A 24,298-nucleotide genomic window follows, 5' to 3' on the forward strand; every position below is an offset into this window, starting at 1 on the left:
AGCGGAGAGTTACTGCCACGGGCCTGCATTGTCTGAGCTGTGCACAGTATGGAAGTGTTCTCAGCACATTCTGTTCAAGCTTCGTCATCGATCAAAACTTTCCAACCAGGGTTTAGGAATGAGAACATTAGACATTACCTTCCCAGAACTATGGGTTTGAATGTGGGCTTGAACCCTGGGTGTGACTGGTTCTACTTAATACTCTGAAATACAGCATGTTTTTCATCCCTGTAGCTCTATCAAGCCCGTGTGGTGGCTGGTGAGTAACGGCCACCACACGTTAAAAAAAATCCACACAGGGGCATCTTCCACCCTTCAGGATTTAGTTCAAAACCTGGAATTTTGGGTCCTTCATTGAAACACCTGTGAACTTTTTGACGTGGAAGTTATCCTCGATTCGAGGGACTGCCTATGACTTACTGTATCATACATGGAAAACCAAAGTTTGGGGTTTAGCTAATTTCCCCAAGGGTGCGTAATCGGCTGGTTGTGTTATTGAGAAGTAGTAATGTTCTCTGGGGGCGAAATTTCCTCCTTGGGAAAGGTGCTAATTTATTAATCATCCGGGCGTAGCGGGCAGAGCCCACACTGCCCGGAATTGCCCCCGGGATTCTGCGGGCGAAAGCGGGTTTGCGCCACGCCCCATACTTTTCTCCCCAGGCGGGGGCCTCACACGCGATGTCATCATCCCCATGCATGCCGACCCCTTTGCGCCCCGCGCGCAGGGGAAATTGCCCCGCGAGGTTGACACTGGGCAATGCCAATGTCAGCTTCGATGGGCTGCGAAGCTGGGGCGCGCCGGCCGCCTTAAAGTGGTGGGGGGGGGGGGGCCTTGCAGTGCGGCAGGCATCTTTTTTAATCGAACGATTTTGCAGTCGGCCCGAGAATGGTGGCTGCTGGTTCAGCCGGGCCACCAACATGCCGCTGGCCCAGCTCAAACCCTCCCTGGTGGCCCAGTGGGCGTCACGAAAGTGGCCGCAGAGTTCTCAGAAGAAGCCTTGTGACGCGTCAGTGCTCTGCTGTGCTTCGCGCCCCGACAGCGCCCCGCGGAGCCCATTCCCACCTCCCAATATCACCCCGCAACTTTTTCTCTTTCTACGTGCCCAATTCATTAGGATTTAGTAGCCCATCTCACCGGGTTCCAATACTTCACTTAATTCAAATTGAGTGTCCTATACGGGAAGCAGGACAATTTAGCACCCCCGGCCCCCGCTCCATGTCAGTTGCCTGATCTGCAAACAGGGCGTACTCTGACAGGCCACTCTCCAATCCAGCCGGATGCTTTCACTGCTTCATTCCTGTGCCCGTTGATTGCTGTTTCCCATTTACAGTGTGCTTCCCACCCCTTTGGGCTTGTTGAAGGCCAGTCGGTCAATACCTCAAGTTTTGCAATAGGTCTTGCGGCAGCTCTCGAGATGCCAGACCTTGGACAAGACCGGAGTGTTCTCTCCATTTAATATCTATGATGTGGTGCCGGGAGAATCATTAACATCCGTCCTGCGGCCCTTGCTGTGCGAAAGTGCCATCTCCACATCTCATTTAACTGGTGTAGAAGGATCCTTTAATGTTTAGTGGTACATTTCATGATCACTAAGCACTTTTCTGGCCAGTTACTTGCTGATTTAATGGGAGTTGCTTTGAGTCACTTCCGACCACACTAATATATTAAAATCCCTCTCCCTTCGAGTCCTTTTTATCACGCTGCCAATGGGAAAATAAATATAAAGTGCAGTTTTCTAACTCTGGTGGCTGGAACCAAGCACCTCAAGTTACATTGAGTTTGCAGAACAGGAACAGGCCATTCAGCCCAACTGGTATATGCTGGTGTTCATGCTCCCCCCATTCCCCACCCCCCCCCCCCCCCCCCACCGCTTCCTCCTCTCAGTCCATCAACAGTCCTTTCTCCCTCATACGTTTAACAAGCCTCCCCTTAAGTGCATCGATACTATTCACCTCAACCACTCCCTGTGGCAGCGAGTTCCGCATTCTCACCACTCTGGGAAAGAAGTTTCTCCTGAATACCCTATTGGATTTGTTAGTGATTATCTTAGTTTTATGACCCCTAGTGCTGTCTCCCCCACACGTGGAAACACCTGCCCTATAAAACCCTTTCATTATCTTAAAGACCTCAAACTGGCCACCTCTCGGCCTTCCCTTTTCTAGAGAAAGGAGCCCCAGCCTGTTCACTCTTTCCTGATGGGTATAACCATTCCATTCTCATTTGTGAATTTTTTGCACCTTCTCCACTGCCTCCTTTTTATAATCTGGAGACCAGAACTGTTCACAGTACTCCAAGTGTGGTCTGACCAAGGTCCTATACAAGTTCAACATAACTTCCCTGCTTTTCAATTCTATTCCTCTATAAATGAACCCCAGCGCTTGGCTTGTTTTTTTTAATGGCCTTATCAACCTGCCTCTCTGCTTTTAGTGATTTGTGTAGCTGTACCCCTGATCCCTTTGCGCGTCCACCACATTTAGACTTTTATTATCTGAGCAGTATGTGGCCCCCTTATCCTTTCGACCAAAATGCACCATCTCACATCTCTATTGAAATTAATTTGCCAATTATACTCCTATTCTGCAAATTTATAATGTCTTTTGTCGAACGTATTTTGTCGCATTCTTCCATTGTGTTAACTACTCCCAATTTGGCGTCATCTGCAAATTTTGAAATGATACTTCAGATGTCCATGTCCAAATCGTTGATGTAAATTGTGAACAGCAGCAGTCCCAGCACTGATCCGTGTGGAACACCATTTTCCACCTTCTTAACCCCAACTCTCTGTTTTCTTTTATGTAGCTAGCTTGCTATCCATTCTGCTACCTGTCCCTGGCTCCATATACTCTAACCTTAGTCATGAGACTACTATGTGGTACCTTGTTGAAGGTCTTTTGAAAATCCAAATATATTGCAGCATTACCCTTATCTATTCTTTCTGTGACTTCTTCAAAGAATTCAATAAGGTTGGTCAAGCATGACCTTCCCTTTTGAAATCCATGCTGAGTTATTATATTTTCGGTTTCTCTAATGTTTTTTTAATATATCTTTTGAGTAAGGATTCCATTATCTTTCCTACCTCTGATGCTAAGCTAATTGGTCTGTAGTTCCCTGGACTTGCTCTATTTCTCTTTTTAAATATAGGAATCACATTAGCTGTCCACTAGTCCTCTGGCATTATTCCCTTCACGAATGAATTTTTATATATATGTAATAATGCCTTGGCTATTTCATGCGTCAGCTGTGGCTCAGTGGGCAGCACTCTCGCCTATGAGTCGGAAGGTTGTGGGTTCAAGTCCCACTCCAGGGACTTGAGCACAAAAAAAATCTAGGCTGACACTCCAGTGCTGTGCTGTGGGAACGCTGCACTGTCGGAGGCGCCATCTTTCAGATGAAATGTTAAACCGAGGCTCCATTTGCTCTCTCAAATGGACGTAAAAGATCCCATGGCACTATTTGAAGACGAGCAGGGGAGTTATCCCCGGTGTCCTGGCCAATATTTATCCTTCAATCACCATAACAAAGAGATTATCTGGTCATTATCACATTGCAATTTGTGGGAGATTGCTGTGTGCAAATTGGCTGCTGCATTTCCTACATTACAACAGTGGCTACACTCCAAAAGTACTTCATTGGCTGTAAAGTCCTTTGAGACGTCCAATGGTCATGAAAGGCGCTATATAAATCTAAATCTTTTTTTCTTTTTTCTTCCCTAACTCATTTTAATATGCGTGGATGCAATCCATCGTAAATGTCTTTATATCTGTTTTGATCTCCCCTTCTAATGCCATGTCCACTTTTTGAGTCTCCCTGGTAAATACTGAGGCAAAGTAACTGTTCAATATTTCTGTCATTTTGCTGTCATTACCTGTGAGTTTATTGTGTGTATTCATTAATGCACCTATCCCTAACCTGATTTTTCTCTTGTTATTTATGTGTTTGTAGAATACTTGACTATTTATTTTTATATTCTTGCTGCTTGCTGCGGTGAGAATACACAAGATATACCCCACAGTCCTCACTAAATCCATCTGGTCCTTTAGGGAAGGAAATCTGCCGTCCTTACCCAGTCTGGCCTATATGTGACTTCAGACCCACAGCAATGTGGTTGACTCTTAACTGCCCTCTGAAATGCCCTAGCAAGCCACTCAGTTGTACACAACCCTACAAAAACCTATAATAAGAATAAAACTGGACGGACCACCTGGCATCAACCTCGGCACCGGCTACAGACACGACAACGGCACACCCAGCCCGTCGACCCTGCAAAGTCCTCCTCACCAACATCTGGGTACTTGTGCCAAAATTGGGAGAGCTGTCCCACAGACTAGTCAAGCAATAGCCTGACATAGTCATACTCACAGAATCACGCCTTTCAATGTCCCAGACTCCTCCATCACCATCCCTGGGTATGTCCTGTCCCACCGGCAGGACAGACCCACCAGGGGTGGCAGCTCAGTGGTATACAATTGGGAAGGAGTGGCTCTGGGAGTCCTCAACATTAACTCCGGACCCCCTGAACTGTCATGGCTTCAGGTCAAGCATAGGCAAGGAAATCTCCTGCTGATTACCACCCACCTCCCTCCCTCAGCTGATGGATCAGTACCCCTCCATGTTGAACACCACTTGGAAGAAGCACTGGGGGTAGCAAGGGCACAGAATGTACTCTGGGTGGGGGACGTTAGTGTCCATCACCAAGAGTGGCTCGGTAGCCCCACTACTGACCGAGCTGGCCGAGTCCTGAACGACATAGCTGCCAGACCTCGTCCTCACCAACCTACCTGTCACAGATGCACCTGTCCATGACAGCATTGGTAGCAGCGACCACCGCACAGTCACTGTGGAGACAAAGTCCCGTCTTCACACTGAGGGCACCCTCCATCTTGTTGTATGGCACTACACTGTGCTAAATGGGATAAATTCAGAGCAGATCTAGCAGCTTAAAACTGGGCATCCATGAGGCGCTGTGGGCCATCAGCAGCAGCAGAATTGTATTTCACCACAATCTGTAACCTCATGGCCCGGCATAACGCTCACTCTACCATTACCATCAAGCCTGGGGCTCAACCCTGTTTCAATGAAGAGTGTAGAAGAGCATGCCAGGAGCAGTACCAGGTGTACCTGAAAATGAGGTGCCAACCTGGGAAAGCTGCAACACAGGACTACATGCATGGTAAAATGTGGAAGCAGCATTCTATAGACAAGGCTAAGCGATCCCACAATCAATGGATCAGATCAAAGCTCTAGTCCTGCCACATCCAGTCGTGAATGGTGGTGGACCATTAAACAACTAACGGGAGGAGGAGGCTCCATGAATATCCCCATCCTCAATGATGGTGGAGCCCAGCACGTGAGTGCAAAAGTAAAGGCTGAAGTGTTTACAACCATCTTCAGCCAGAAGTGCCGAGTGGATGATCCATATCGGCCTCCTCCTGTGGTCCTCACCCTCACAGAAGCCAATCTTCACCCAATTCGATTCACTCCACGTGATATGAAGAAAGGGCTGAATGCACTGGATACAGAAAAGGCAATGGGCCCCGACAACATCCCGGCTGTCGTGCTGAAGACTTGTGCTCCAGAATTAGCCGCGCCTCTAGCCAAGCTGTTCCAGTACAGCTACAACACTGGCGTCTATCCGACATTGAGGAAAACTTCCCAGGTATGTCCTGTTCACACAAAGCAGGACAAATCCAATCTGGCCAATTACTGCCCCATCAGTCTACTCTCAATCATCAGCAAAGTGATGGAAGGTATCGTCGACAGTGCTATCAAGCGGCACTTACCAATAACCTGCTCACTGATGTGCAGTTTGGATTCCGCCAGGACCACTCAGCTCCAGACCTCATTACAGCCCTGGTTCAAACATGGACAAAAGAGCTGAATTCCAGAGGTGAGGTGAGAGTGACTGCCCTCGACATCAAGGCAGCATTTGACCGCGTGTGACATCAAGGAGCCCTAGTAAAACTGAAGTCAATGGGAATCAGGGGGAAAACTCTCCACTGGCTGGAGTCATACCGAGCACAAAGGAAGATGGTTGTGGTGGTTGGAGGTCAATCATCTCAGCCCCAGGGCATCACTGCAGGAGTTCCGCGGGACAGTGTCCTAGGCCCAACCATCTTCAGCTGCTTCATCAATGACCTTCCTTCTATCATAAAGTCAGAAGTGGGGATGTTCGCTGATCAGAACATAAGAAATAGGAGCAGGAGTAGGCCATACGGCCCCTCGAGCCTTCCCGCCATTCACTAACATCATGGCTGATCCGATCATGGACTCAACTCCAGTTCCCTGCCCACTCCCCATAACCCCTTATCCCTTTATCGTTTAAGAAACTGTCGATTTCTGTCTTAAATTTATTCAATGTCCCAGCTTCCACAGATCTCTGAGGCAGCAAATTCCACAGATTTGCAACCCTCTGAGAGAAGAAATTTCTCCTCATCTCTTTTAAATGGATGGCCCCTTATTCTAAGATCATGCCCTCTAGTTCTAATCTCCCCCATCAGTGGAAACATCCTCTCTGCATCCACCTTGTCAAGCCCCCCTCCTCATAATCTTATATTTTTCGATAAGATCACCTCTCATTCTTCTGAATTCTAATGAGTAGAGGCCCAACCTACTCAACCTTTCCTCATGTCAACCCCCTCATCCCCGGAAGCAACCTAGTGAACCTTCTCTGAACTGCCTCCAAAGCAAGTATATCCTTTCGTAAATATGGAAACCAAAACTGCACGCAGTATTCCAGGTGTGGCCTCACCAACACCCTGTATAGCTGTAGTAAGACTTCCCTGCTTTTATACTCCGTCCCCTTTGCAATAAAGGCCAAGATACCATTGGCCTTCCTGATCACTTGCTGTACCTGCATACTATCCTTATGTGTTTCATGCACAAGTACCCCCAGGTTCTGCTGTACTGCAGCACTTTGCAATCTTTCTCCATTTAATTAATAACTTGCTCTTTGATTTTTTTTTCTGCCAAAGTGCATGACCTCACACTTTCCAACATTATACTCCATCTGCCAAATTTTTGTCCACTCACTTAGCCTGTCTGTGTCCTTTTGCAGATTTCTTGTGTCCTCCTCACACATTGCTTTTCCTCCCATCTTTGTATCATCAGCAAACTTGGCTACGTTACACTCTGTCCCTTCTTCCAAGTCATTAATATAGATTGTAAATAGTTGGGGTCCCAGCACTGATCCCTGTGGCACCCCACTAGTTACTGGTTGCCAACCAGAGACTGAAACATTTATACCGACTCTCTGTTCTCTGTTAGTTAGCCAATCCTCTGTCCATGCTAATATATTACCCCCAACTCTGTGAAATTTTAGCTTGTGCAGTAACCTTTTATGCGACACCTTGTCAAATGCCTTCTGGAAGTCCAAATACACCACATTCACTGGTTCCCCTTTATCCACCCTGTTCGTTACATCCTCAAAGAACTCCAGCAAATATGTCAAAACATGACTTCCCCTTCATAAATCCATGCTGACTCTGCCTGGCCGAATTTTGCTTATCCAAATGTCCTGCTACTGCTTCTTTAATAATGATGACTGCACAGTGTTCAGTTCCATCTGCAACTCCTCAGATAATGAAGCAGTCCCTACCCACACGCAGCAAGACCTGGACAACATTCAGGCTTGTGCTGATAAGTGGCAAGTAACATTCACGCCACACAAGTGCCAGGCAATGACCATCTCCAACAAGTGAGAGTCTAACCACCCCCACTTGATATTCAACGGAATTACCATCGCCGAATCCCCCACCATCAACATCCTGAGGATCACCATTGACCAGAAACTTAACTGGACCAGTCACATAAATATTGTGGCAACAAGAGCAGGTCAGAGGCTGGGTATCTGCGGCGAGTGTCTCACCTCCTGACTTCCCAAAGCCTTTCCACCATCTACAAGGCACAAGTCAGGAGTGTGATGGAATACTCTCCACTTGCCTGGATGAGTGCAGCTCCCACAACACTCAAGATGCTCAACACCATCCAGGACAAAGCAGCCCGCTTGATTGGCACCCCATCCACCACCTTCAACATTCACTTCCTCCACCACTGGCGCACCGTGGCTGCAGTGTGTACCATCTACAAGATGCACTGCAGCAACTCACCAAGGCTTCTTCAGCAGCACCTCCCAAACCCGCGACCTCTACCACCTAGAAGGACAAGGTCAGAAAGTACATTGGAACACCGCCACCTCCACGTTCCTCTCCAAGTGACACACCATCCTGATTTGGACATTCCTTCATTGTTGTTGGGTCAAACTCCTGGAACTCCCTCTCTAACAGCACTGTGGGAGCACCTTCACCACACGGACTGCAGCGGTTGAAGAAGGTAGCTCACCACCATCTTCTGAAGGGCAATTAGGGATAGGCAATAAATGCTTGACTTGCCAGGGATGCCCACATCCTGTGAACAAATACAAAAAAAATAGGAGCTGGAGTAGGCCATTTGGCCCTTGGAGCCTGCTCCGCCAGTAACGATTGCAGAAATGCCCTCAGCTTCTGGTTTTATAATGGGCTGCAGTTTTGCCTGTTAATGTTTGACAGTGCATGGTGCTAATTTCCAATTACTGAGCCAGCCAACACTGGTATTGAGATAATGAACACTGAATGCATTGTGTTGCTGGTTGTTAGAACTGCATGGGGAACTGCAATGGTAGAATATTGCAACGGCTCTTTTTGGCTGAGTTTTATTCTACGGATATCCGATGAGCTCACAATCTCGTCTGCTCCTCCTAAAGACAGAGGTATACGGCATTATTTCTGCACTTCAGTAGAATTGAGCACACACTCCCATCTCTCCGGCCTGTTTGGAAATGATTCCTGCTTCCCCTTACAATACATAACAGTGGAAACCCACAGGGCCACTCTGCAAATGTTGACGGAAATGTGCTTACTTCGAAATGTGGGTGGAGTGTTCAGTGCTCCAGAGGATTAACAAGTAGGCAGGATAATCATATACAACATCCTCAGCTGCAACAGCCTCCAGACTGTTTTCATTGAGTTTAATCTAAAAAAAAAATCTCTTTGGTGTGCTGCTGGAATTGATAACTGTATATAGTAAAGATCCCTTTGCACTCTGTTAGATGGGAGAAGGTAGTAAAATAAGATGGCATTGTGTAAGCTGGTGCTATAACAGGCAGTTGGGGAATGTGTTTGGTATTATTGATATACCTGGCCAGCGGGAAGGGCTGGAGAGTGCATCCGACATTTGTAATATCTTCGGGTAGAAGGGGATGAAATCTCAGATTTGCCTGTGTTTGACGCAACACTTCTATACTTTCATATTCTCAGAAAATTGGGGACAATGTACATTGACATTGAAATGGTTAATCTAGAAGGCCCTGAACCAAGCCAGTGCCTTTGTTAAATTCTGTTTTATGTGATGTATGAAAAAAATTCTCCCCTCTCACTTCTGTGGAATTCTCGTGCCATGATTGTCATTGGATCAGAAAGTGAGAAACTTCCCTGTGCCAATACTGCTTTATAAGTGGTTACGTAGCTCAGGCGAGGCTACAGAATCTCCTCCTTTGACTAATGGTGTCTGTTAGGAAGCTGTACTGGGGCCTTAGCTTTTCCCTACATTTATAAATGACTTAAATGAAGGAATCAAGAGCCGTATATCAAGGTTCATTGACGACACTAAGTTAGGTGGCACAGTCAGTAGTGTAGCTGGGACCAGAAAGTTGCAAAGGGTCATTGCTAGATTAAGTCAGTAAGCAAAACTATTTGCAGATGGAATTTAATGTGGGAACTGTGGAGGGGCAGAGAGATTTAAATGTCCATCTGGAGAAATCACCAATAGTAGAGAGGTACAAAAAATAATTAGAAAGGTTAATGGAATGTTGGCCTTTATTTCAAGGGAGGTGAAATACAAAGGGATGGAAGTTATGTAAAGTTATCATCATCATCATCATAGGCAGTCCCTTGGAATCGAGGAAGACTTGCTTCCACTCTTAGAATGAGTTCTTAGGTGGCTGTGCAGTCCAATACGAGAACCACAGTCTCTGTCACAGATGGGACAGACCGTCGTTGAAGGAAAGGGAGGGCGGGGAGTCTGGTTTGCCGCACACTCCTTCCGCTGCCTGCGCTTGATTTCTGCATGCTCTCGGCGACGATACTCGAGGAGCTCAGCGCCCACCCAGATGCACTTCCTTCACTTAGGGCGGTCTTTGGCCAGGGACTCCCAGGTGTCAGTGGGGATATCGCACTTGATCAGGGAGGCTTTGAGGGTGTCCTTGTAATGTTTCCTCTGCCCACCTTTGGCTCGTTTTCCATGGACGAGTTCCGAATAGAGCGCTTGCTTTGGGAGTCTCGTGTCTGGCATGCAAACTATGTGGCCTGGACGAGGACGCTGATGTTGGGGCATCTGCCCCCCCAGGGGATTTGCAGGATCTCGCGGAGCCATCGTTGGTGGTATTTCTCCAGCGACTTGAGGTGTCTACTGTACGTGGTCCATGGGGTAAGCTCCAGCCCTTGCCCTAATAGACCCTAATAGGGGGTCTTAAACACTTAAATCCCCACTCTAACTCCAACCCCGCGAATGCAAGGCTCTAGTTAGACCCCATCTAGAGTATGCATTCAACTCTGGGCACGGCACCTCGGGATGGATACATTGGCCTCGGAGACGGAGCAGCGCAGAGTCAACAGTCAACCTGGGGCTAAAAGTTTTAACTTACGAGGACAGGTTGCACAAACTGGGCTTGTAGAAGATTAAGGGGTGATCTAATTGAGATGTTTAAGATGATCAAAAGATTTTCTACGGTAGTAGCAGAAACTATTTCTTCTAGTGGGGGAGTCCAGAAGAAGGAGCCATATCTTAGAGCTAGTCCATTCAGGGGTGATGTCACAAAGCACTTCTTCACACAAAGGGCGGTGGGAATTGGGAAGTCTCTCCCCAAAAAGATGAGGCTGTGGGGTCAAATGAAAATGTCAAGACTGAGATCGATAGATTTATGTTAAGCAAGGGTACAAGGGGTAGGGAACCAAGGCGAGTAAGTGGAGTTATAATACAGATCAGCCATGATCTAACTGAATGGCATAACAGGCTTGAGGAACTGAATGGCCTCCTGTTGTTCCTATCTCCATGTGGAAATGTCTGGCACAGTGGCAGGGCTAAATGCAGTGTTGTCACATTATTAGTCCCAGAACCTTGTCGGAAAAATTACTTTTGAGCTAGTGCATTTTAATTTTGTATGATGGGCTTCTTGGATGATGCTTTTAATCCATTCCCTCAAGCTGCTTATTACTGTCCCCAGTCAGACTTGTCGTTAACCCCAGTATTATACAGCTCACAACGCTCTGTCCAGACACAACCCAATTGTACTGCCAGGTCTTCTCACACTGTGGGGCAGTATGGAAGCTTCCCTTTCTCCTTTTCCCTTCCCCCTTTTCCTTTTCCCTTCCCCCTTTTCCTTTTCCCCTCCCTTTCCCCTTTCCTTTTCCCCTCCTGTTTTCCTTTCACTTTTCCCTTCCCCATCTTCTCCCCTTTCTATTTCCCCCTCTCCCTATTCTGCCTTTCCCTTTCCCCCCCCTTTTCTCCTTCCCACTTCCCACTTCCCCCTTCCCCGTCCCTTCCACCTGTCATTCATGAACCTGAAATCTGTGAGTTGTATTCTTCAGCAAGTTCCACTAATCCAATGGAATAACTTTACATTTAAAATCTAGTATGTTTCTGCTTAAAGATTTGTTGCTGGTTTTACGTGCTGCCCTTTCTGCTGCATTCCTGGCAATCTTTCTCCTGCTGGATCTGTTTTGGGAGTAAGTTTCACAGGAAAACTGCCCTGGCTTTGGGACAGGGCTTTCCTCCAACACAGAATGTTACTGCATCTGTTTCAGGTTTCTAGCTAACGGCCACTTCACCAGACCTACAGTATCCAGTGATCCCCGCTGGAAACTGTGGGCGAGGGTATCGGGGGTAGGGCGTCGACGGGGCCAGGCTCCGCTCAGATGCCCCCCACCATAGGATGGACTAGAACAGTCACACCTGAAGGATGGCCACTTTGGCAAGATAGCTGAGGGCAGCCAGTGCCCACTGATGGAGTCAGTAGGTGGCAGCTATTGCCATGTTTCCCAGCAGCCAATTCTCCAGCTGGCCCTTGTGTGGCTGACCTGTGACCTCATCGGTGCTGAGGCTGTGCTAATTGGGGTGGACTTATGCTCTGGGAAAAGTGTCCTTCAAACTTTGTAGCTAGCGTGACATGTTTATAAAGTGAGTCATGGAGAAAAGGCCAGCGTGTTTCGAGCTGAGAGACTGAGCCCTGTGTGCACTCTGTTAAAAAGGATGTGTTTCAATAGAGGAAAGAGCTGCTGAGTGTGACGCATTCATTACGTCGTCACCTCCTGCTTCAGTAAAGTAGCAATCATTACCAAACCATTGTGAATGTGGTTCTGTTTTAAACAGCGGCTAATAAAGCTGCCGCTTCAGTTAACAGAGATCACCCTCACCTCACTGCCTGTGACATGCTGGGTTAGTCTTTACTACAATTGCATCGTGAGATTTCTGGGAGTCAGAGGGTTTCTGTTAATCTTTCGAAGCTGTAGTGATCTGTCCAGATTTTTCTGATTTAAGGAGAACAAGAGTGCAATGAATTTGCTTGTGAATTACAGATGCCCTTTGCCTCAGCACAATGACTGTAACTGTGTCGTGTCTGAGAGAACCCCTTTGGATGGGAGCAGTGGGAGTTGGGTTGTGTGCAGAGGGACAGGATGATTTTATTTTTGTGTGTTTTTGGGGAGGTGAATTTGGAGTTTCTCCCACTTTCCTCAGGTGCTGGCACTGAAAGCACTAGTGTTTGTCCTAGTTCCATCTAACAGGTCTAGGGGCCATCCACAAACGCCACCATTTTGCCAGGAGGATAGAGTACTTTTGGGGAGGAATCAAATACATAATAAAGTCAGTGGCCGTGATTTCTCCACATGCGGCAGGATCGATGCAGCCGGGGTTGGAGGCATGTGGAAAGCCCACTCCCGACTTGAGCCCGGTCTCTCTCCCGAATCGTCCGATGATAGGCCCGGCTAATTAAGAGGAAGCCGGTCTGATGGCGTCATTTGATGACGGGTCATCAGCCGGTTTCCTTAGAGGGACCATGCCCACAATGATTTTGATAGTTGTGCTGTCCATGTTCTGCAGCATTGAGCTGCTGCAAACATTGACAAGCAGTGCACAAAGCTGGCTCTCCCATAACTCCCTCCAGATGCTTATGGAGTGAGTCACAGCACACAGACCGGAAGGGACCTCCCCAGGCCACCACACAGCCTGGTTGCACATTGTGCAGGAGGGCACAAGTAGGGATGTGGTCAGGAGGACCTGTCTGCAGTGGCACAAGCCTTTCAATGATCTCAGTAGAGCACAAAACATTACTCAAAGCCACACTCAACTCACACTCTGCCACTCATCACATCCCCATCACTCTACCTTCCCTACTCTACCCCTGCACGTCCTTACTAACACCAACTTACCTTGCACCTAAACCCATCCCTCCCTCTCTCTATCTGCATTATCAGTTCCCCATCTCACTAGCCACCCTTCACACTCATCTCATCCTTGTCAATCATACCAACTAACAACACACAAGGATAGGCACTTGGGTCCTTTAGCCAATGTTCATGTATAGTTAATGTTGATGTGTTGTCAAACATTGAAATGTTTATTTTCAGCACTTTTCATTCTTGGACAGATTTGTGAACACCTGTGGAAGTGGATTAGTGAGTTGCAATGAATGGTGAGACATAAGGGTTCCCCCACAATGGTGGTGAGTGTGAAAGGAATGACTTGGACATTGCAAGGATGGTTTATGGAGCTGGTGGTGCCAACCTGGCGCATCATGTGGCAGTCAGGGCGTACAGCGTCAAGTGAAGTAAATGTGGCCATGGTGAGCCCATCTCTGGTGTCCTGGGCAGCAACGTGTTTGGGTGCTGCTGCCCTGTGTTCTGTGCAGCATCAGGTGATTGTGGAGAAGGTTGGTGTTGCTGTTGGTGATGTTGGTGTGCCGAGTGATGTTGGTGTTGGGGCTGATCGTGATGGGATTCTGAAGATCAAGGTGAGATTTTTTTCAAGGGCACCGATGCTTCTGGAATAGATGGCAGGTGAGGTTGAGATGACAAGCGATCTGTCAATGGTGAGAGCGGTTGCTCCAAGGAGGTGACAGTGATTGGAGAGTTCGTTGCAAACACTTCCAAATTGCATACAGATCAAAGTCACTTCCAAATCCTGAAGGTTTCAGCTTCTGACATTGGAAAGTGAACGGGTGAAATGGTAACTTTTATACCATTTCTGCAGCTGGTAACTAACCAAAGTGATGGAGAGTCACTGAGAACCCAACTCCACTTACCTGGCGTGAATCCCGAGGCATGGCAAACCCGTCAAAAGGTTGGTAAAATAGGAAGTGCACACTTTTAACCATCTTGACGACCTTTTAATTATGTAAATTAGCTGTCCCGCCGCTTGCTGTCGGGTCTGCTATTGGAACGCAGATCTGACAGCTGAGAAACTGACAAGGAGGCGGGTTCAGAGCAGGATCCCAACCCGCTGTCAATCACGGCCATTTTGACAGTGGGCCCGCCTCCAAACCCGCTCTCTCAGGGCTGGGAAGATTCCGGCCCGTGTGTGGGTGTAGCTGTGGATTTTTTAATGTTTAGGCAACTGATTCAGGACATGGTCAGGTGAGGAGGAGTTCTCAAGTGAAATATTCCTGCCTCAGATTGGCCAGCAACACACGCATTTCACCGCAGGTTATGTTGTGACTGTGAATGGGAACCGGGCCATTCATGCAATATCTTGTCAGTACAGATGATTTTGAGGCTTTCAGAAATAACAGAAGCTACACATTTCTCAGGAAAAAAATGTGCCTGCACATACATTATAATTAAATATGGTCTGACAGATTATACACATGATTCCAAATTCTGGTGTGAGATTCCTATCATCAGACAACCCATTAGAGAGCATTTCCTCGCTGTGGAGGTAACAAAGTGATGTGATTCTGGCCGTTACTCACTAATCACAAATGGAAACCGGAGCTACTGAATGTAATGGCTGGTCAGGGGCTGAATTAGAGACCTCATTGTTTGACTCTTTTATAATAAATGTTAGCTGAGCATTTCCCATATGTGTTTCTGGTAGTGTTACAGCCTTCAGTCCGTGTGAGTGTTGGACACGCAGCCAGAGGCTGGCTGTGCCTGACAAACGCTCCTCTGACCATCGTTGATCAGCAGCACAATCGACGTACTCATAAAGGCTGTGCAGACACGTGCTTTGTATTGTGCCAACCCCATCTCATCGTAAAGGAAGTTTATTGTGCCCAGTTTCAACATGGCAATTGTACTTCTCACAACTGGTTGCCTTTAAAAGCCTCGTTTAAAGGGCTGTGTGTGTGATGAAATGTATGGAGCAGCCTAGTGCCTGCAGGGAGGGGAAATGATGCATCCATGGTCATTGGGAGCACAAGTTCAGGACACTTCTCAGCACTGCAGCTCCTCAATGGGGTCTTTCCCATTCATTCAATACCATTATATAGTGTCTCCTGTATTTACACTGTAGGATTCCTCAGGGAACAGCTTATGCCTCTTTTAGTCATCCACCAAAAAACAGAATTCACACGGGGATTTAGTTACCACCATCATCCGTTTGAGATACTGACAGCTGAACAGTAAATCCACCTGAATGTACAGGTACTCCCACCTTGGGTGAGCATGTAGAAATCAAACTACCGCAACGTTCACGAACCTGTATTCGGCACATGTGCCTGGCTCGTCTTGCCATCGACTACAGTTAGGAACAGAAACTGCTCAACATGCCTTGGAGTGGAGGCCATGGGCACTCACCTTGTTGTAAGATGCTGTGGTCGCTGGCTGCGACTTGTAACTAATGGACAGTAAGGGTGGGAGAACAGGAGGCATCACAATTGTATGCAACAGGGTAGATGGACTAGTGGATCTTTTCCTGTTTGTCATTTTTGTCAGTTTGTATGAGCGGTGAAACTCGCCAAGGCTTCTTCGGCAGCACCTCCTCAGCCCGCGACCTCTACCACCTAGAAGGACAAGGGCAGCAGGCGCATGGGAACACCGCCACCTCCACGTTCCCCTCCAAGTCACACACCATTCCGAAGTGGACATATATCGCCGTTGCTTCATTGTCAATTGGTCAACATCCTGAAACTCCCTTCCTAACAGCTCAGTGGGAGTACCTTCACCACACGGTTCAAGTAGGTGGCTCACCACCATCTTCTCAAGGGCAATTAGGGATGGGCAATAAATGCCGGCCTTGTTAGCGGCATCCACATCCTGTGAATGAACGAAAAAAAATGGCACTGATATGGAGAAGGAACAGAGTGGGAGAACTGAGCCCTGGGTGGGAAAAGAGTTAAGAGTTTGTGGCATCAGCGGCAGCATCAGACAATGCTGCTTTCACACAACCTGCAAACAGTTATACTGGAGTGGAGTCAGAGAGAGCCACATAGCTTGTGCATGGTGCTAGAATCCTGTTAAAAGCTTTGAGGACATTCAAAAAATAATAAGTGATTGGTCGAATTCTTCAAGAGTGGAGTTGCGGACCTATGTAAAATGGGCAAGAATATCGACTGTCAAATGATGACATCCACAGCATGAATCAGGCCCGAGCTTTTAATAATCTGCCCGTTACAGCAAGTAATCTTCATAACTTCTAATGGAAGAGCAATTAGATGGCAGTTCGAAGAGTAAGAGTGGATCATCTTCCTTGGGGATAACACAGGCACAAGCAATTATCCATTGTGGAAAAGTGGACGAGTAAGTGGCTGAAAGGATATCACAGAAGAGGATTTCAATAGTAGATTGCTATTTAAATGTGCAGCCTCTGCACTTGCTTCTGGTGTGGGACACACCTCTGGCTGGGGCAGGGCATGTAACTCTGGCAGGGGTGGGGGAGGGCACACAGTTTTGACTCTGGATGTAGTCCGTTTCCAGATAACACCATGTCCTTGGAAGCGGCACACATACACACACACACACATTGTAAAGGCCCCTCACACACACTCTCTCACACACACCCTCTCTCACACACACACTCGCACACACACACACACACACACACACACATTGTAAAGGCCCCTCACACTCTCTCACACACACACACACACATTGTAAAGGCCCCTCACACACACTCTCTCACACACACCCTCTCTCACACACACACTCTCGCACACACACACACACACATTGTAAAGGCCCCTCACACTCTCACACACACACACACACACACACATTGTAAAGGCCCCTCACACACCCTCTCTCTCACACACACTCTCGCACACACACACACACACACACATTGTAAAGGCCCCTCACACTCTCTCACACACACACACACACATTGTAAAGGCCCCTCACACACCCTCTCTCACACACACACTCTCGCACACACACACACACACACACACACACACACACATTGTAAAGGCCCCTCACACACCCTCTCTCACACACACACTCTCGCACACACACATTGTAAAGGCCCCTCACACTCTCTCTCACACACACACACACACACATTGTAAAGGCCCCTCACACACCCTCTCTCACACACACACTCTCGCACACACACATTGTAAAGGCCCCTCACACTCTCTCACACACACACACACACACACATTGTAAAGGCCCCTCACACTCTCACACACACACACATTGTAAAGGCCTCTCACACATACTCTCTCACACACACACATATACTGTAAAGGCCCCTCACACACACACACACACATTGTAAAGGCCCTCACACACACTCTCACACACACACACATTGTAAAGGTCCCTCACACACGCACACACACACACACACACACACACATTGTAAAGGCCCTCACACACACTCTCACACACACACACATTGTAAAGGTCCCTCACACACGCACACACACACACACACACACACACATTGTAAAGGCCCTCACACACACTCTCACACACACACACATTGTAAAGGCCTCTCACACATACTCTCTCACACACACACACACACACACACACACACACACACACACACACACATATACTGTAAAGGCCCCTCACACACACACACACATTGTAAAGGCCCTCACACACACTCTCACACAAACACATATTGTAAAGGTCCCTCACACACACACACACACACACACACACACACACAATAAGGGCCCCTCACGCACTCGCACGTGCACTGTAACGGACATGTTGCACACACACACACATTGTAAAGGTCCCTCACACACACACACACACACACACACACACAATAAGGGCCCCGCACGCACTCGCACGCGCACTGCAACGGACATGTTGCACACACACACATACACACACACAATAAGGGCCCCGCACGCACTCGCACGTGCACTGTAACGGACATGTTGCACACACACACATACTGCAGCCTGCAGAAAGGAGCCTGCATCTCCCATTTTCTATGAGAATCAGAACACTGTTGCATTCCTGTTTAGCCAAGAGAGTTGGGTTCTTTTAAAGTTTTTAAATATGTAGCAGTGATCGTGTGTAGGCTGTGAGAAAGCAGCATTCTCTGCTTACACTGATGTGTTGCAGCTTTAAAGGTCAAAGGAAGCAGGCTGTGGTCTAATTCCTCGCGGACCAGGGCCTCGGCATTGGCTCTGGAGCAGTAAGAAATGAAAAGTCTAAACTGACAGATGCTTTGACAGAGCACAGATGTTTTTTCGGAAAATAGTTCCTGTTTAATAAAAGTGCTCATATTCGTCATTTTTTTCTATAGGAATGGTTTGTGCTGATTATGTGGTGGGATGTTTTGAATGTTATTTATATTCCCACCTCCCTTTCCCACAGCTTTTCCTTGTACCAGGGGTCTGGCTAATTACTCTGTTTGAGATCCGAACAGCATACAATGCTTCCTGAAATTCTTGATGAGTTTTGGACACCATTCCTAATTTTCTTGTTTAGCAAACAGGTCTTTTAGGCACCGTGTCTATGCGTGAGTGCTTCCATCGCCCGCAAGGTAACCAGTTTAAGTGTAAAGAGGAAAGCAAGTGCATGGAGAATACTTTTTGATCCGAGTGAAGATGAATACACTGAGGAAAAAGATCGTACGCTTTTTAAAAACAAAACTGAGCAGGGACATGCCGCACTGTCGGGGCTGCTCTCCCCCTCGTGTAGGCTGCTCCACTGAGCTCATCAATTGGAAGGGGAGGGGAGGGGGAACGCTCCTTTGTCACTCAGCTGCTTACAGTTTTATGGAAACAATTGTTAAATGGTTAGAAGTATTTAAATGATTAGAGACTGTAAAAAGTTGAAGAACTTGCATTTAAATAGCTCCTGTCATGACCTCAGGATGTCCCAAACCACTTTGCCACTAATGGAGTGTATTGGCTGCTGTAATGTGGAGAAACACAGCTGCAAAGCTGCGCACAGCAAGGTCCCGCAAGAAGCAATGCGCCTAATGACTAAGATAGTCTGCTTTCGTGATGCTGGTTGAGGGATAAATATTGGCCGGGATACTTTAGAGCTTTCAGCACAGAGTGCTGGCGAATTAGATGCGGGGAAACTTATTCTGGGGTAGTATCTGTTAAGTTTAAAGATGCTGGGGGCCAAATTGCCCCGTTTTGGGCGCATAATCCGGATGAAATAAAAATGTATCACCTAGCGAAAGGAGAACAATGACCTGGAATTGGGGACTTGGTGAATGAGAAAACATCCGGGCGGTTTCTGAGGCGCTGTGCGCAGGGCGATAGACGGACGGAAGTGTGGCGATGTCCCGCTGATGCGTCACTAAGTCACTCCCCCTCTCTGAAAGGGGAGGGCCGCTGCAAACTCAGCAGCCACTTCCGTGGCAGTGGGCCCGGCACCTGTTGGCAGCCCAGCCAAACCAGCGACCGCCATTGTCATGCTGACTGCAACATCCCAGCCACTACAGCTTTGTGACCCACTGTCGGTGGTATTGCCCCGCGCTACTGGGCCGCCATCCCGGGGGCAATTCCGGGCAGGCCGCTTCTGCCGCCTGTCCCGGGGCAAAAAGTCTTTCTCGCCCCGTTCGCGCCTCCTGGTGGTGCTAACCTGCCTTACGGAAAGGGGCAATTTCGGCCCCGCTGAGTCTGTACTCGAGTGGTAAACTGAACCTTACTGCTGTTGTATAAGTCTGCATGTGAATGCCCTGTATCTGAGCAGTGAGCACATATCCCAAAAACTAGTTAGCTGAACATCAGTGTTGGGTTGATACAAGGTGCTATTCACCTGAACCATAGAGACTAAGCAACAGTTCAGATGGATTTAGCAGTAACGGGCTCTGCTCTTGAACCTACTGGAGTCCATGCAGTTTGTAACAACTTGGTAGACCAGGTCCATTCAATGGATATAATCCAGATAGGGTTCTAACATGAGACTAAAAATGATGATGATGATGATCATCATCATAGGCAGTCCCTCAGAATCGAGGAAGACTTGCTTCCACTCTAAAAATGAGTTCTTAGGTGGCTGTACAGTTCAATACGGGAATTACATTCTCTGTCACAGGTGGGACAGACAGTGGTTGAAGAAAAGGGAGGGTGGGGAGCCTGGTTTGCTGCATGCTCCTTCCGCTGCCTGCGCTTGTTTTCTGCATGCTCTCGGCGATGAGACTCGAGGAGCTCAGCACCCTCCCGGATGCACTTCCTCCACTTAGGGCAGTCTTTGGCCAGGGACTTCCAGGTGTCAGTGGGGATGTTGCATTTTTATCAGAGAGGCTTTGAGAGTGTCCGTGAAATGTTTCCTCTGCCCCCCTGGGGCTCGCTTGCCGTGTAGGAGTTCCGAGTAGAGCAGAAGACATGAAATGAATATCAAAAATGTGTCACCTGGATTGAAAAGTGCCACGAAAAAGAAGGAGATAATAATTCGCAAAAGCCTTGTGGTGGGTGGGAGTGGGAGAGAGGGGGTAGGTGCGGGCTGTGACTGGTGATGTTACTCAGGAGCCTGTACTGATCAGCAATGGCCTGTCGGTGGGAACTTGTAATGTAACATTTGTTGACCCTCAACTTCATTTGATGCAGGAGTTTGCTCCATTTTAGTCGAAGCTAAGTCGTGCGGACAGGCATCAAGTTTAAAAGTGGCAACTTTTTAAACAGGCAATGGTCTTCAATATTTAATAATGTTACTCAGCTCGTGTTGGAACATGATGAAGGCCATCCATCAGGGAAGATGAGAAAGGATTTGGTTTTTAACCTTTGAGTGGATTGATATTTGCTGAAAGTACCAGTTAATGTGAAGTTAATAAAATACTAGGATGCAACTTTAAGATGGTTCTTTTTTAAAATTGCTTGTTTTTTTTGTCTCTGTTCTCAAATGACATATATTCAGTATCTTCAGTAAACTCTCCTCTATCCGCAGGGCAGGAGTTGGATTGTGAAGAGGAGTTATGAAGATTTCCGGGTGCTGGATAAACACCTCCATCTCTGCATTTACGACCGGCGTTTTTCCCAGCTGGCGGAGCTGCCGCGTACCGACTGGCTGAAGGACAGTGCAGAGGTACGGTACCCAGCGCCACCCTGCCCCGTGGGTGGGCAGTGCAGAAAATAACCACTAATTGTCGGGAGATAGGGAAGGAAACAGCTGGACTGGTGTTGTTCACGGAGCTTACAGCGCACATGTGGAGTAGCATTGGTGGCAACTTTCAAACTGCAGGCGAGAGATTGCGGGAGACCTCTCCCCTCCTTTTGCTTCAACGCAGCCAAGGCTTCAAATGCATTTTAGGAGCAAAAATGAAGACCCATCCCTCACTTTAGGCCTATTTGCATGACCCGCCCTCATCTATTTGCCTGCCCCCATCCTTGTCCATACTTGTCTATGGCAGGACTTGCTCTTGTCCCCTTATTCTCTTTACTTTCTCCCCCGCTTACTCTTTTTTCTCCTCCCACTGCCTCTGCTCTGCTTTCTCTTCCTCCTACAGTCCTCGTCCTCTTCCCTCCCATTATTTACTTTCTCCAGGTCCCTTTGTCTCTTTGCTTCCTTGGTCCTGCTCTTCTTCCCTCCTCTCCTTTCCCCTTCTTCTCACCCCTGTACTTTTGCCTCCCTTCCCCCCTCCCCCCTTCTCTTTCCTCTCCTGCTCCCCCTCTTCTCTCCTCTCCTCTCCTGCCCTACCATCCCTCTCCTCCCCCGCTCTCCTCTACTGCTCTCGTCTACCTTGCTCTCCCTTGCTCCCCTCTTCTCCCCCCTCCTCCTCCACTCTCCTTTTCTGCCCGCTCCCATCCCCTCTACTGCCCTCTTCTCTCTTGCTTCCCTCTCGTTCCCTGTTCCTCTCCCATGCTCCCCTCCTCTCCTCCCCTCCCTTTCCCATATTTCCTGCTCCCCCCTTCCCCTCCCCCCCCAGCTTTCCCTCCTTTTCTTCTTTGATTCCACTGCAGCAAATAATCACATTGCAACTGGGAAAGGCACATTATCTAGCCAGTAGAGTTCTTATTCTATCACGAGGACAGGTTAAAGGAGATCACAGAATGTATTGAACACTTTTCAGCAACATGAAATACAGTAAGTGCTTTCTTCCTGCTCCCAGAAGTGGTTTGAAAAGTTTGCTGCACTTTGTTTCAGTTGCAGTGTAAATGTGTCCGGTCATTAATGGGAGTGATTCCCCAAGTGCTATCACTGCTATAGTGCTGATGCAGCACACTCGCTTCCTCGCTGATAGATTCTGTAATCTGGGTACTCAGGGCAGAGCTGCGAATGTACTTAATGGTAGAATATATGACTTGATGCATTCCGTCAAACGATCTCACAGCTCACAGATCATTCAGACCTGCTCTCAGCTCACTCTCATTGCAGGTGAAGAAAGATAGACTTGCATTTATATAGTGCCTTCAGCACGTTCCAAAGCACTTTACAGTCAATGAATTACTTTTGAAGTGTAGTCACTGTTGTAATGCAAGAATTACAACAGGTATTGTTCAGGTTTTCAAGTTGAAGCAACTGTTTCCTTCCTAGTGGACGTTCTCACCTCAGGTGAAGCAGAGCAGGCATTGGCTGCAGAGAACACTGCACCGCTGTGGTGGAAAATGGGGAACTTAAGACAAGTCAGACTTTGTGCAGCTCAAAAAATACCCGAGAGATGCAGTCACACCTAATTGTAGCAAGCTGCTTTATTAAGAACCGCATTTATATAGCCCCTTTCATGTTCTTCGGGCGTCCTAAACTGCTTCGCAGCCAATGAACTTTCCGAGCAGAAAGGTTAAATAGGGAGGTGGCAAAGGCTTTAAACTAATAAAATGGGCGGAGGCATCTACAAGAAACATAACCAGCCTAAATATAAACAAAACAGCATAGGAAAGAATAAAGTAAGGGAGGACATTGATGGCAAAGGAATAAATAGTTATAGAACAGGAATCTAAAAAGATGGTTAAACATAAAGTGAGAGGAAATCCTATTAAAAATGAGTTAAATTGCACAGCAATACACGCAGTGTCTGTAATAAAACAGGGGAACTGGAGGCAATCATGCGTAGGGATTACTGAGACGTGGCTACAGAAAAATCAGGACTGAGAATTAAACATTGCAGGCTATAACATATTTCGAAAAGATAGAGAGGGAAAAAGGAAAGCTGGAATAGCTGTACTTATTAGGTTTAACATAATGGCAGTAGAAAAAAGTTACACAGCTATCAGCAAGACAAAAATAGAATCCATAAAAGATAATAAAGGGTCAATCACACTAATAGGTTTAGTCTACAGACCATCTAATAGTGGAAGGGAGGTGGAGGAAGAAATATGCAGACAAATTACAGAAATGAGTAAAAAAACAGAATAATAATCATGGGGGATTTCAACTACCCCAATATTAATTGGACAGAATAGGAAGGTAAAGGAGATAAGGGAATGAAGTTCATACAATGTGTACAGAACTCTTTTCTAACCCAATATGTAATTCAATCCAATATGTAAAAAGCCCAATAAAGGAGGATTCGCTATTGGATCTAGTAATGGGGAATGAACCAGAGCAGATAAGAGAAGCAAAAGTAGGGGAACATCTAGGCAGTAGTGACCATAATATAATACGCACTAAGATGATAATTGAGAAGTACTTAAGTATGACGAAAACCAGGGCAATAGATTGGAGAAAAGCTGAATTTGAGGGGCTGAGAATAGATCGATGTAGAACAGCAATAGGAAACATTTAAAACGGTGTTCAACAGAGTGCAGGTACAATATATTCCACTAAACGGAAAGAACAAACTAAACACTAATGAGACTCCATGGATAAATAAAGCCACAAGGGAACAATTGAGGGTAAGGAAAGAGGCATACATTAAGTACATAGACAGCAGGGGAGTGCATGATAAGGGAGAATACGAAGAGTGATC

General features: G+C 47.2%; 1 protein-coding gene across 7 annotated transcripts in view; it reads left to right on the top strand.

The window, feature by feature from the left end:
- Nucleotides 1-24,298, top strand: part of arhgap32b (Rho GTPase activating protein 32b) — a 597,494-nt gene that overhangs the window by 427,369 nt on the left and 145,827 nt on the right. For 6 of the 7 annotated variants that reach the window (XM_070894258.1, XM_070894250.1, XM_070894251.1 and 3 more), the window contains exon 7: nucleotides 21,340-21,477. In XM_070894258.1, the coding sequence (XP_070750359.1) occupies nucleotides 21,340-21,477 (138 nt within the window). The remainder of the gene's footprint in view (nucleotides 1-21,339; nucleotides 21,478-24,298) is intronic. The other variant, XM_070894256.1, reaches the window with a different exon arrangement.

The sequence above is a fragment of the Pristiophorus japonicus genome, chromosome 11 (genome assembly GCF_044704955.1).
Source record: "Pristiophorus japonicus isolate sPriJap1 chromosome 11, sPriJap1.hap1, whole genome shotgun sequence".
Taxonomy (NCBI): domain Eukaryota; kingdom Metazoa; phylum Chordata; class Chondrichthyes; family Pristiophoridae; genus Pristiophorus; species Pristiophorus japonicus.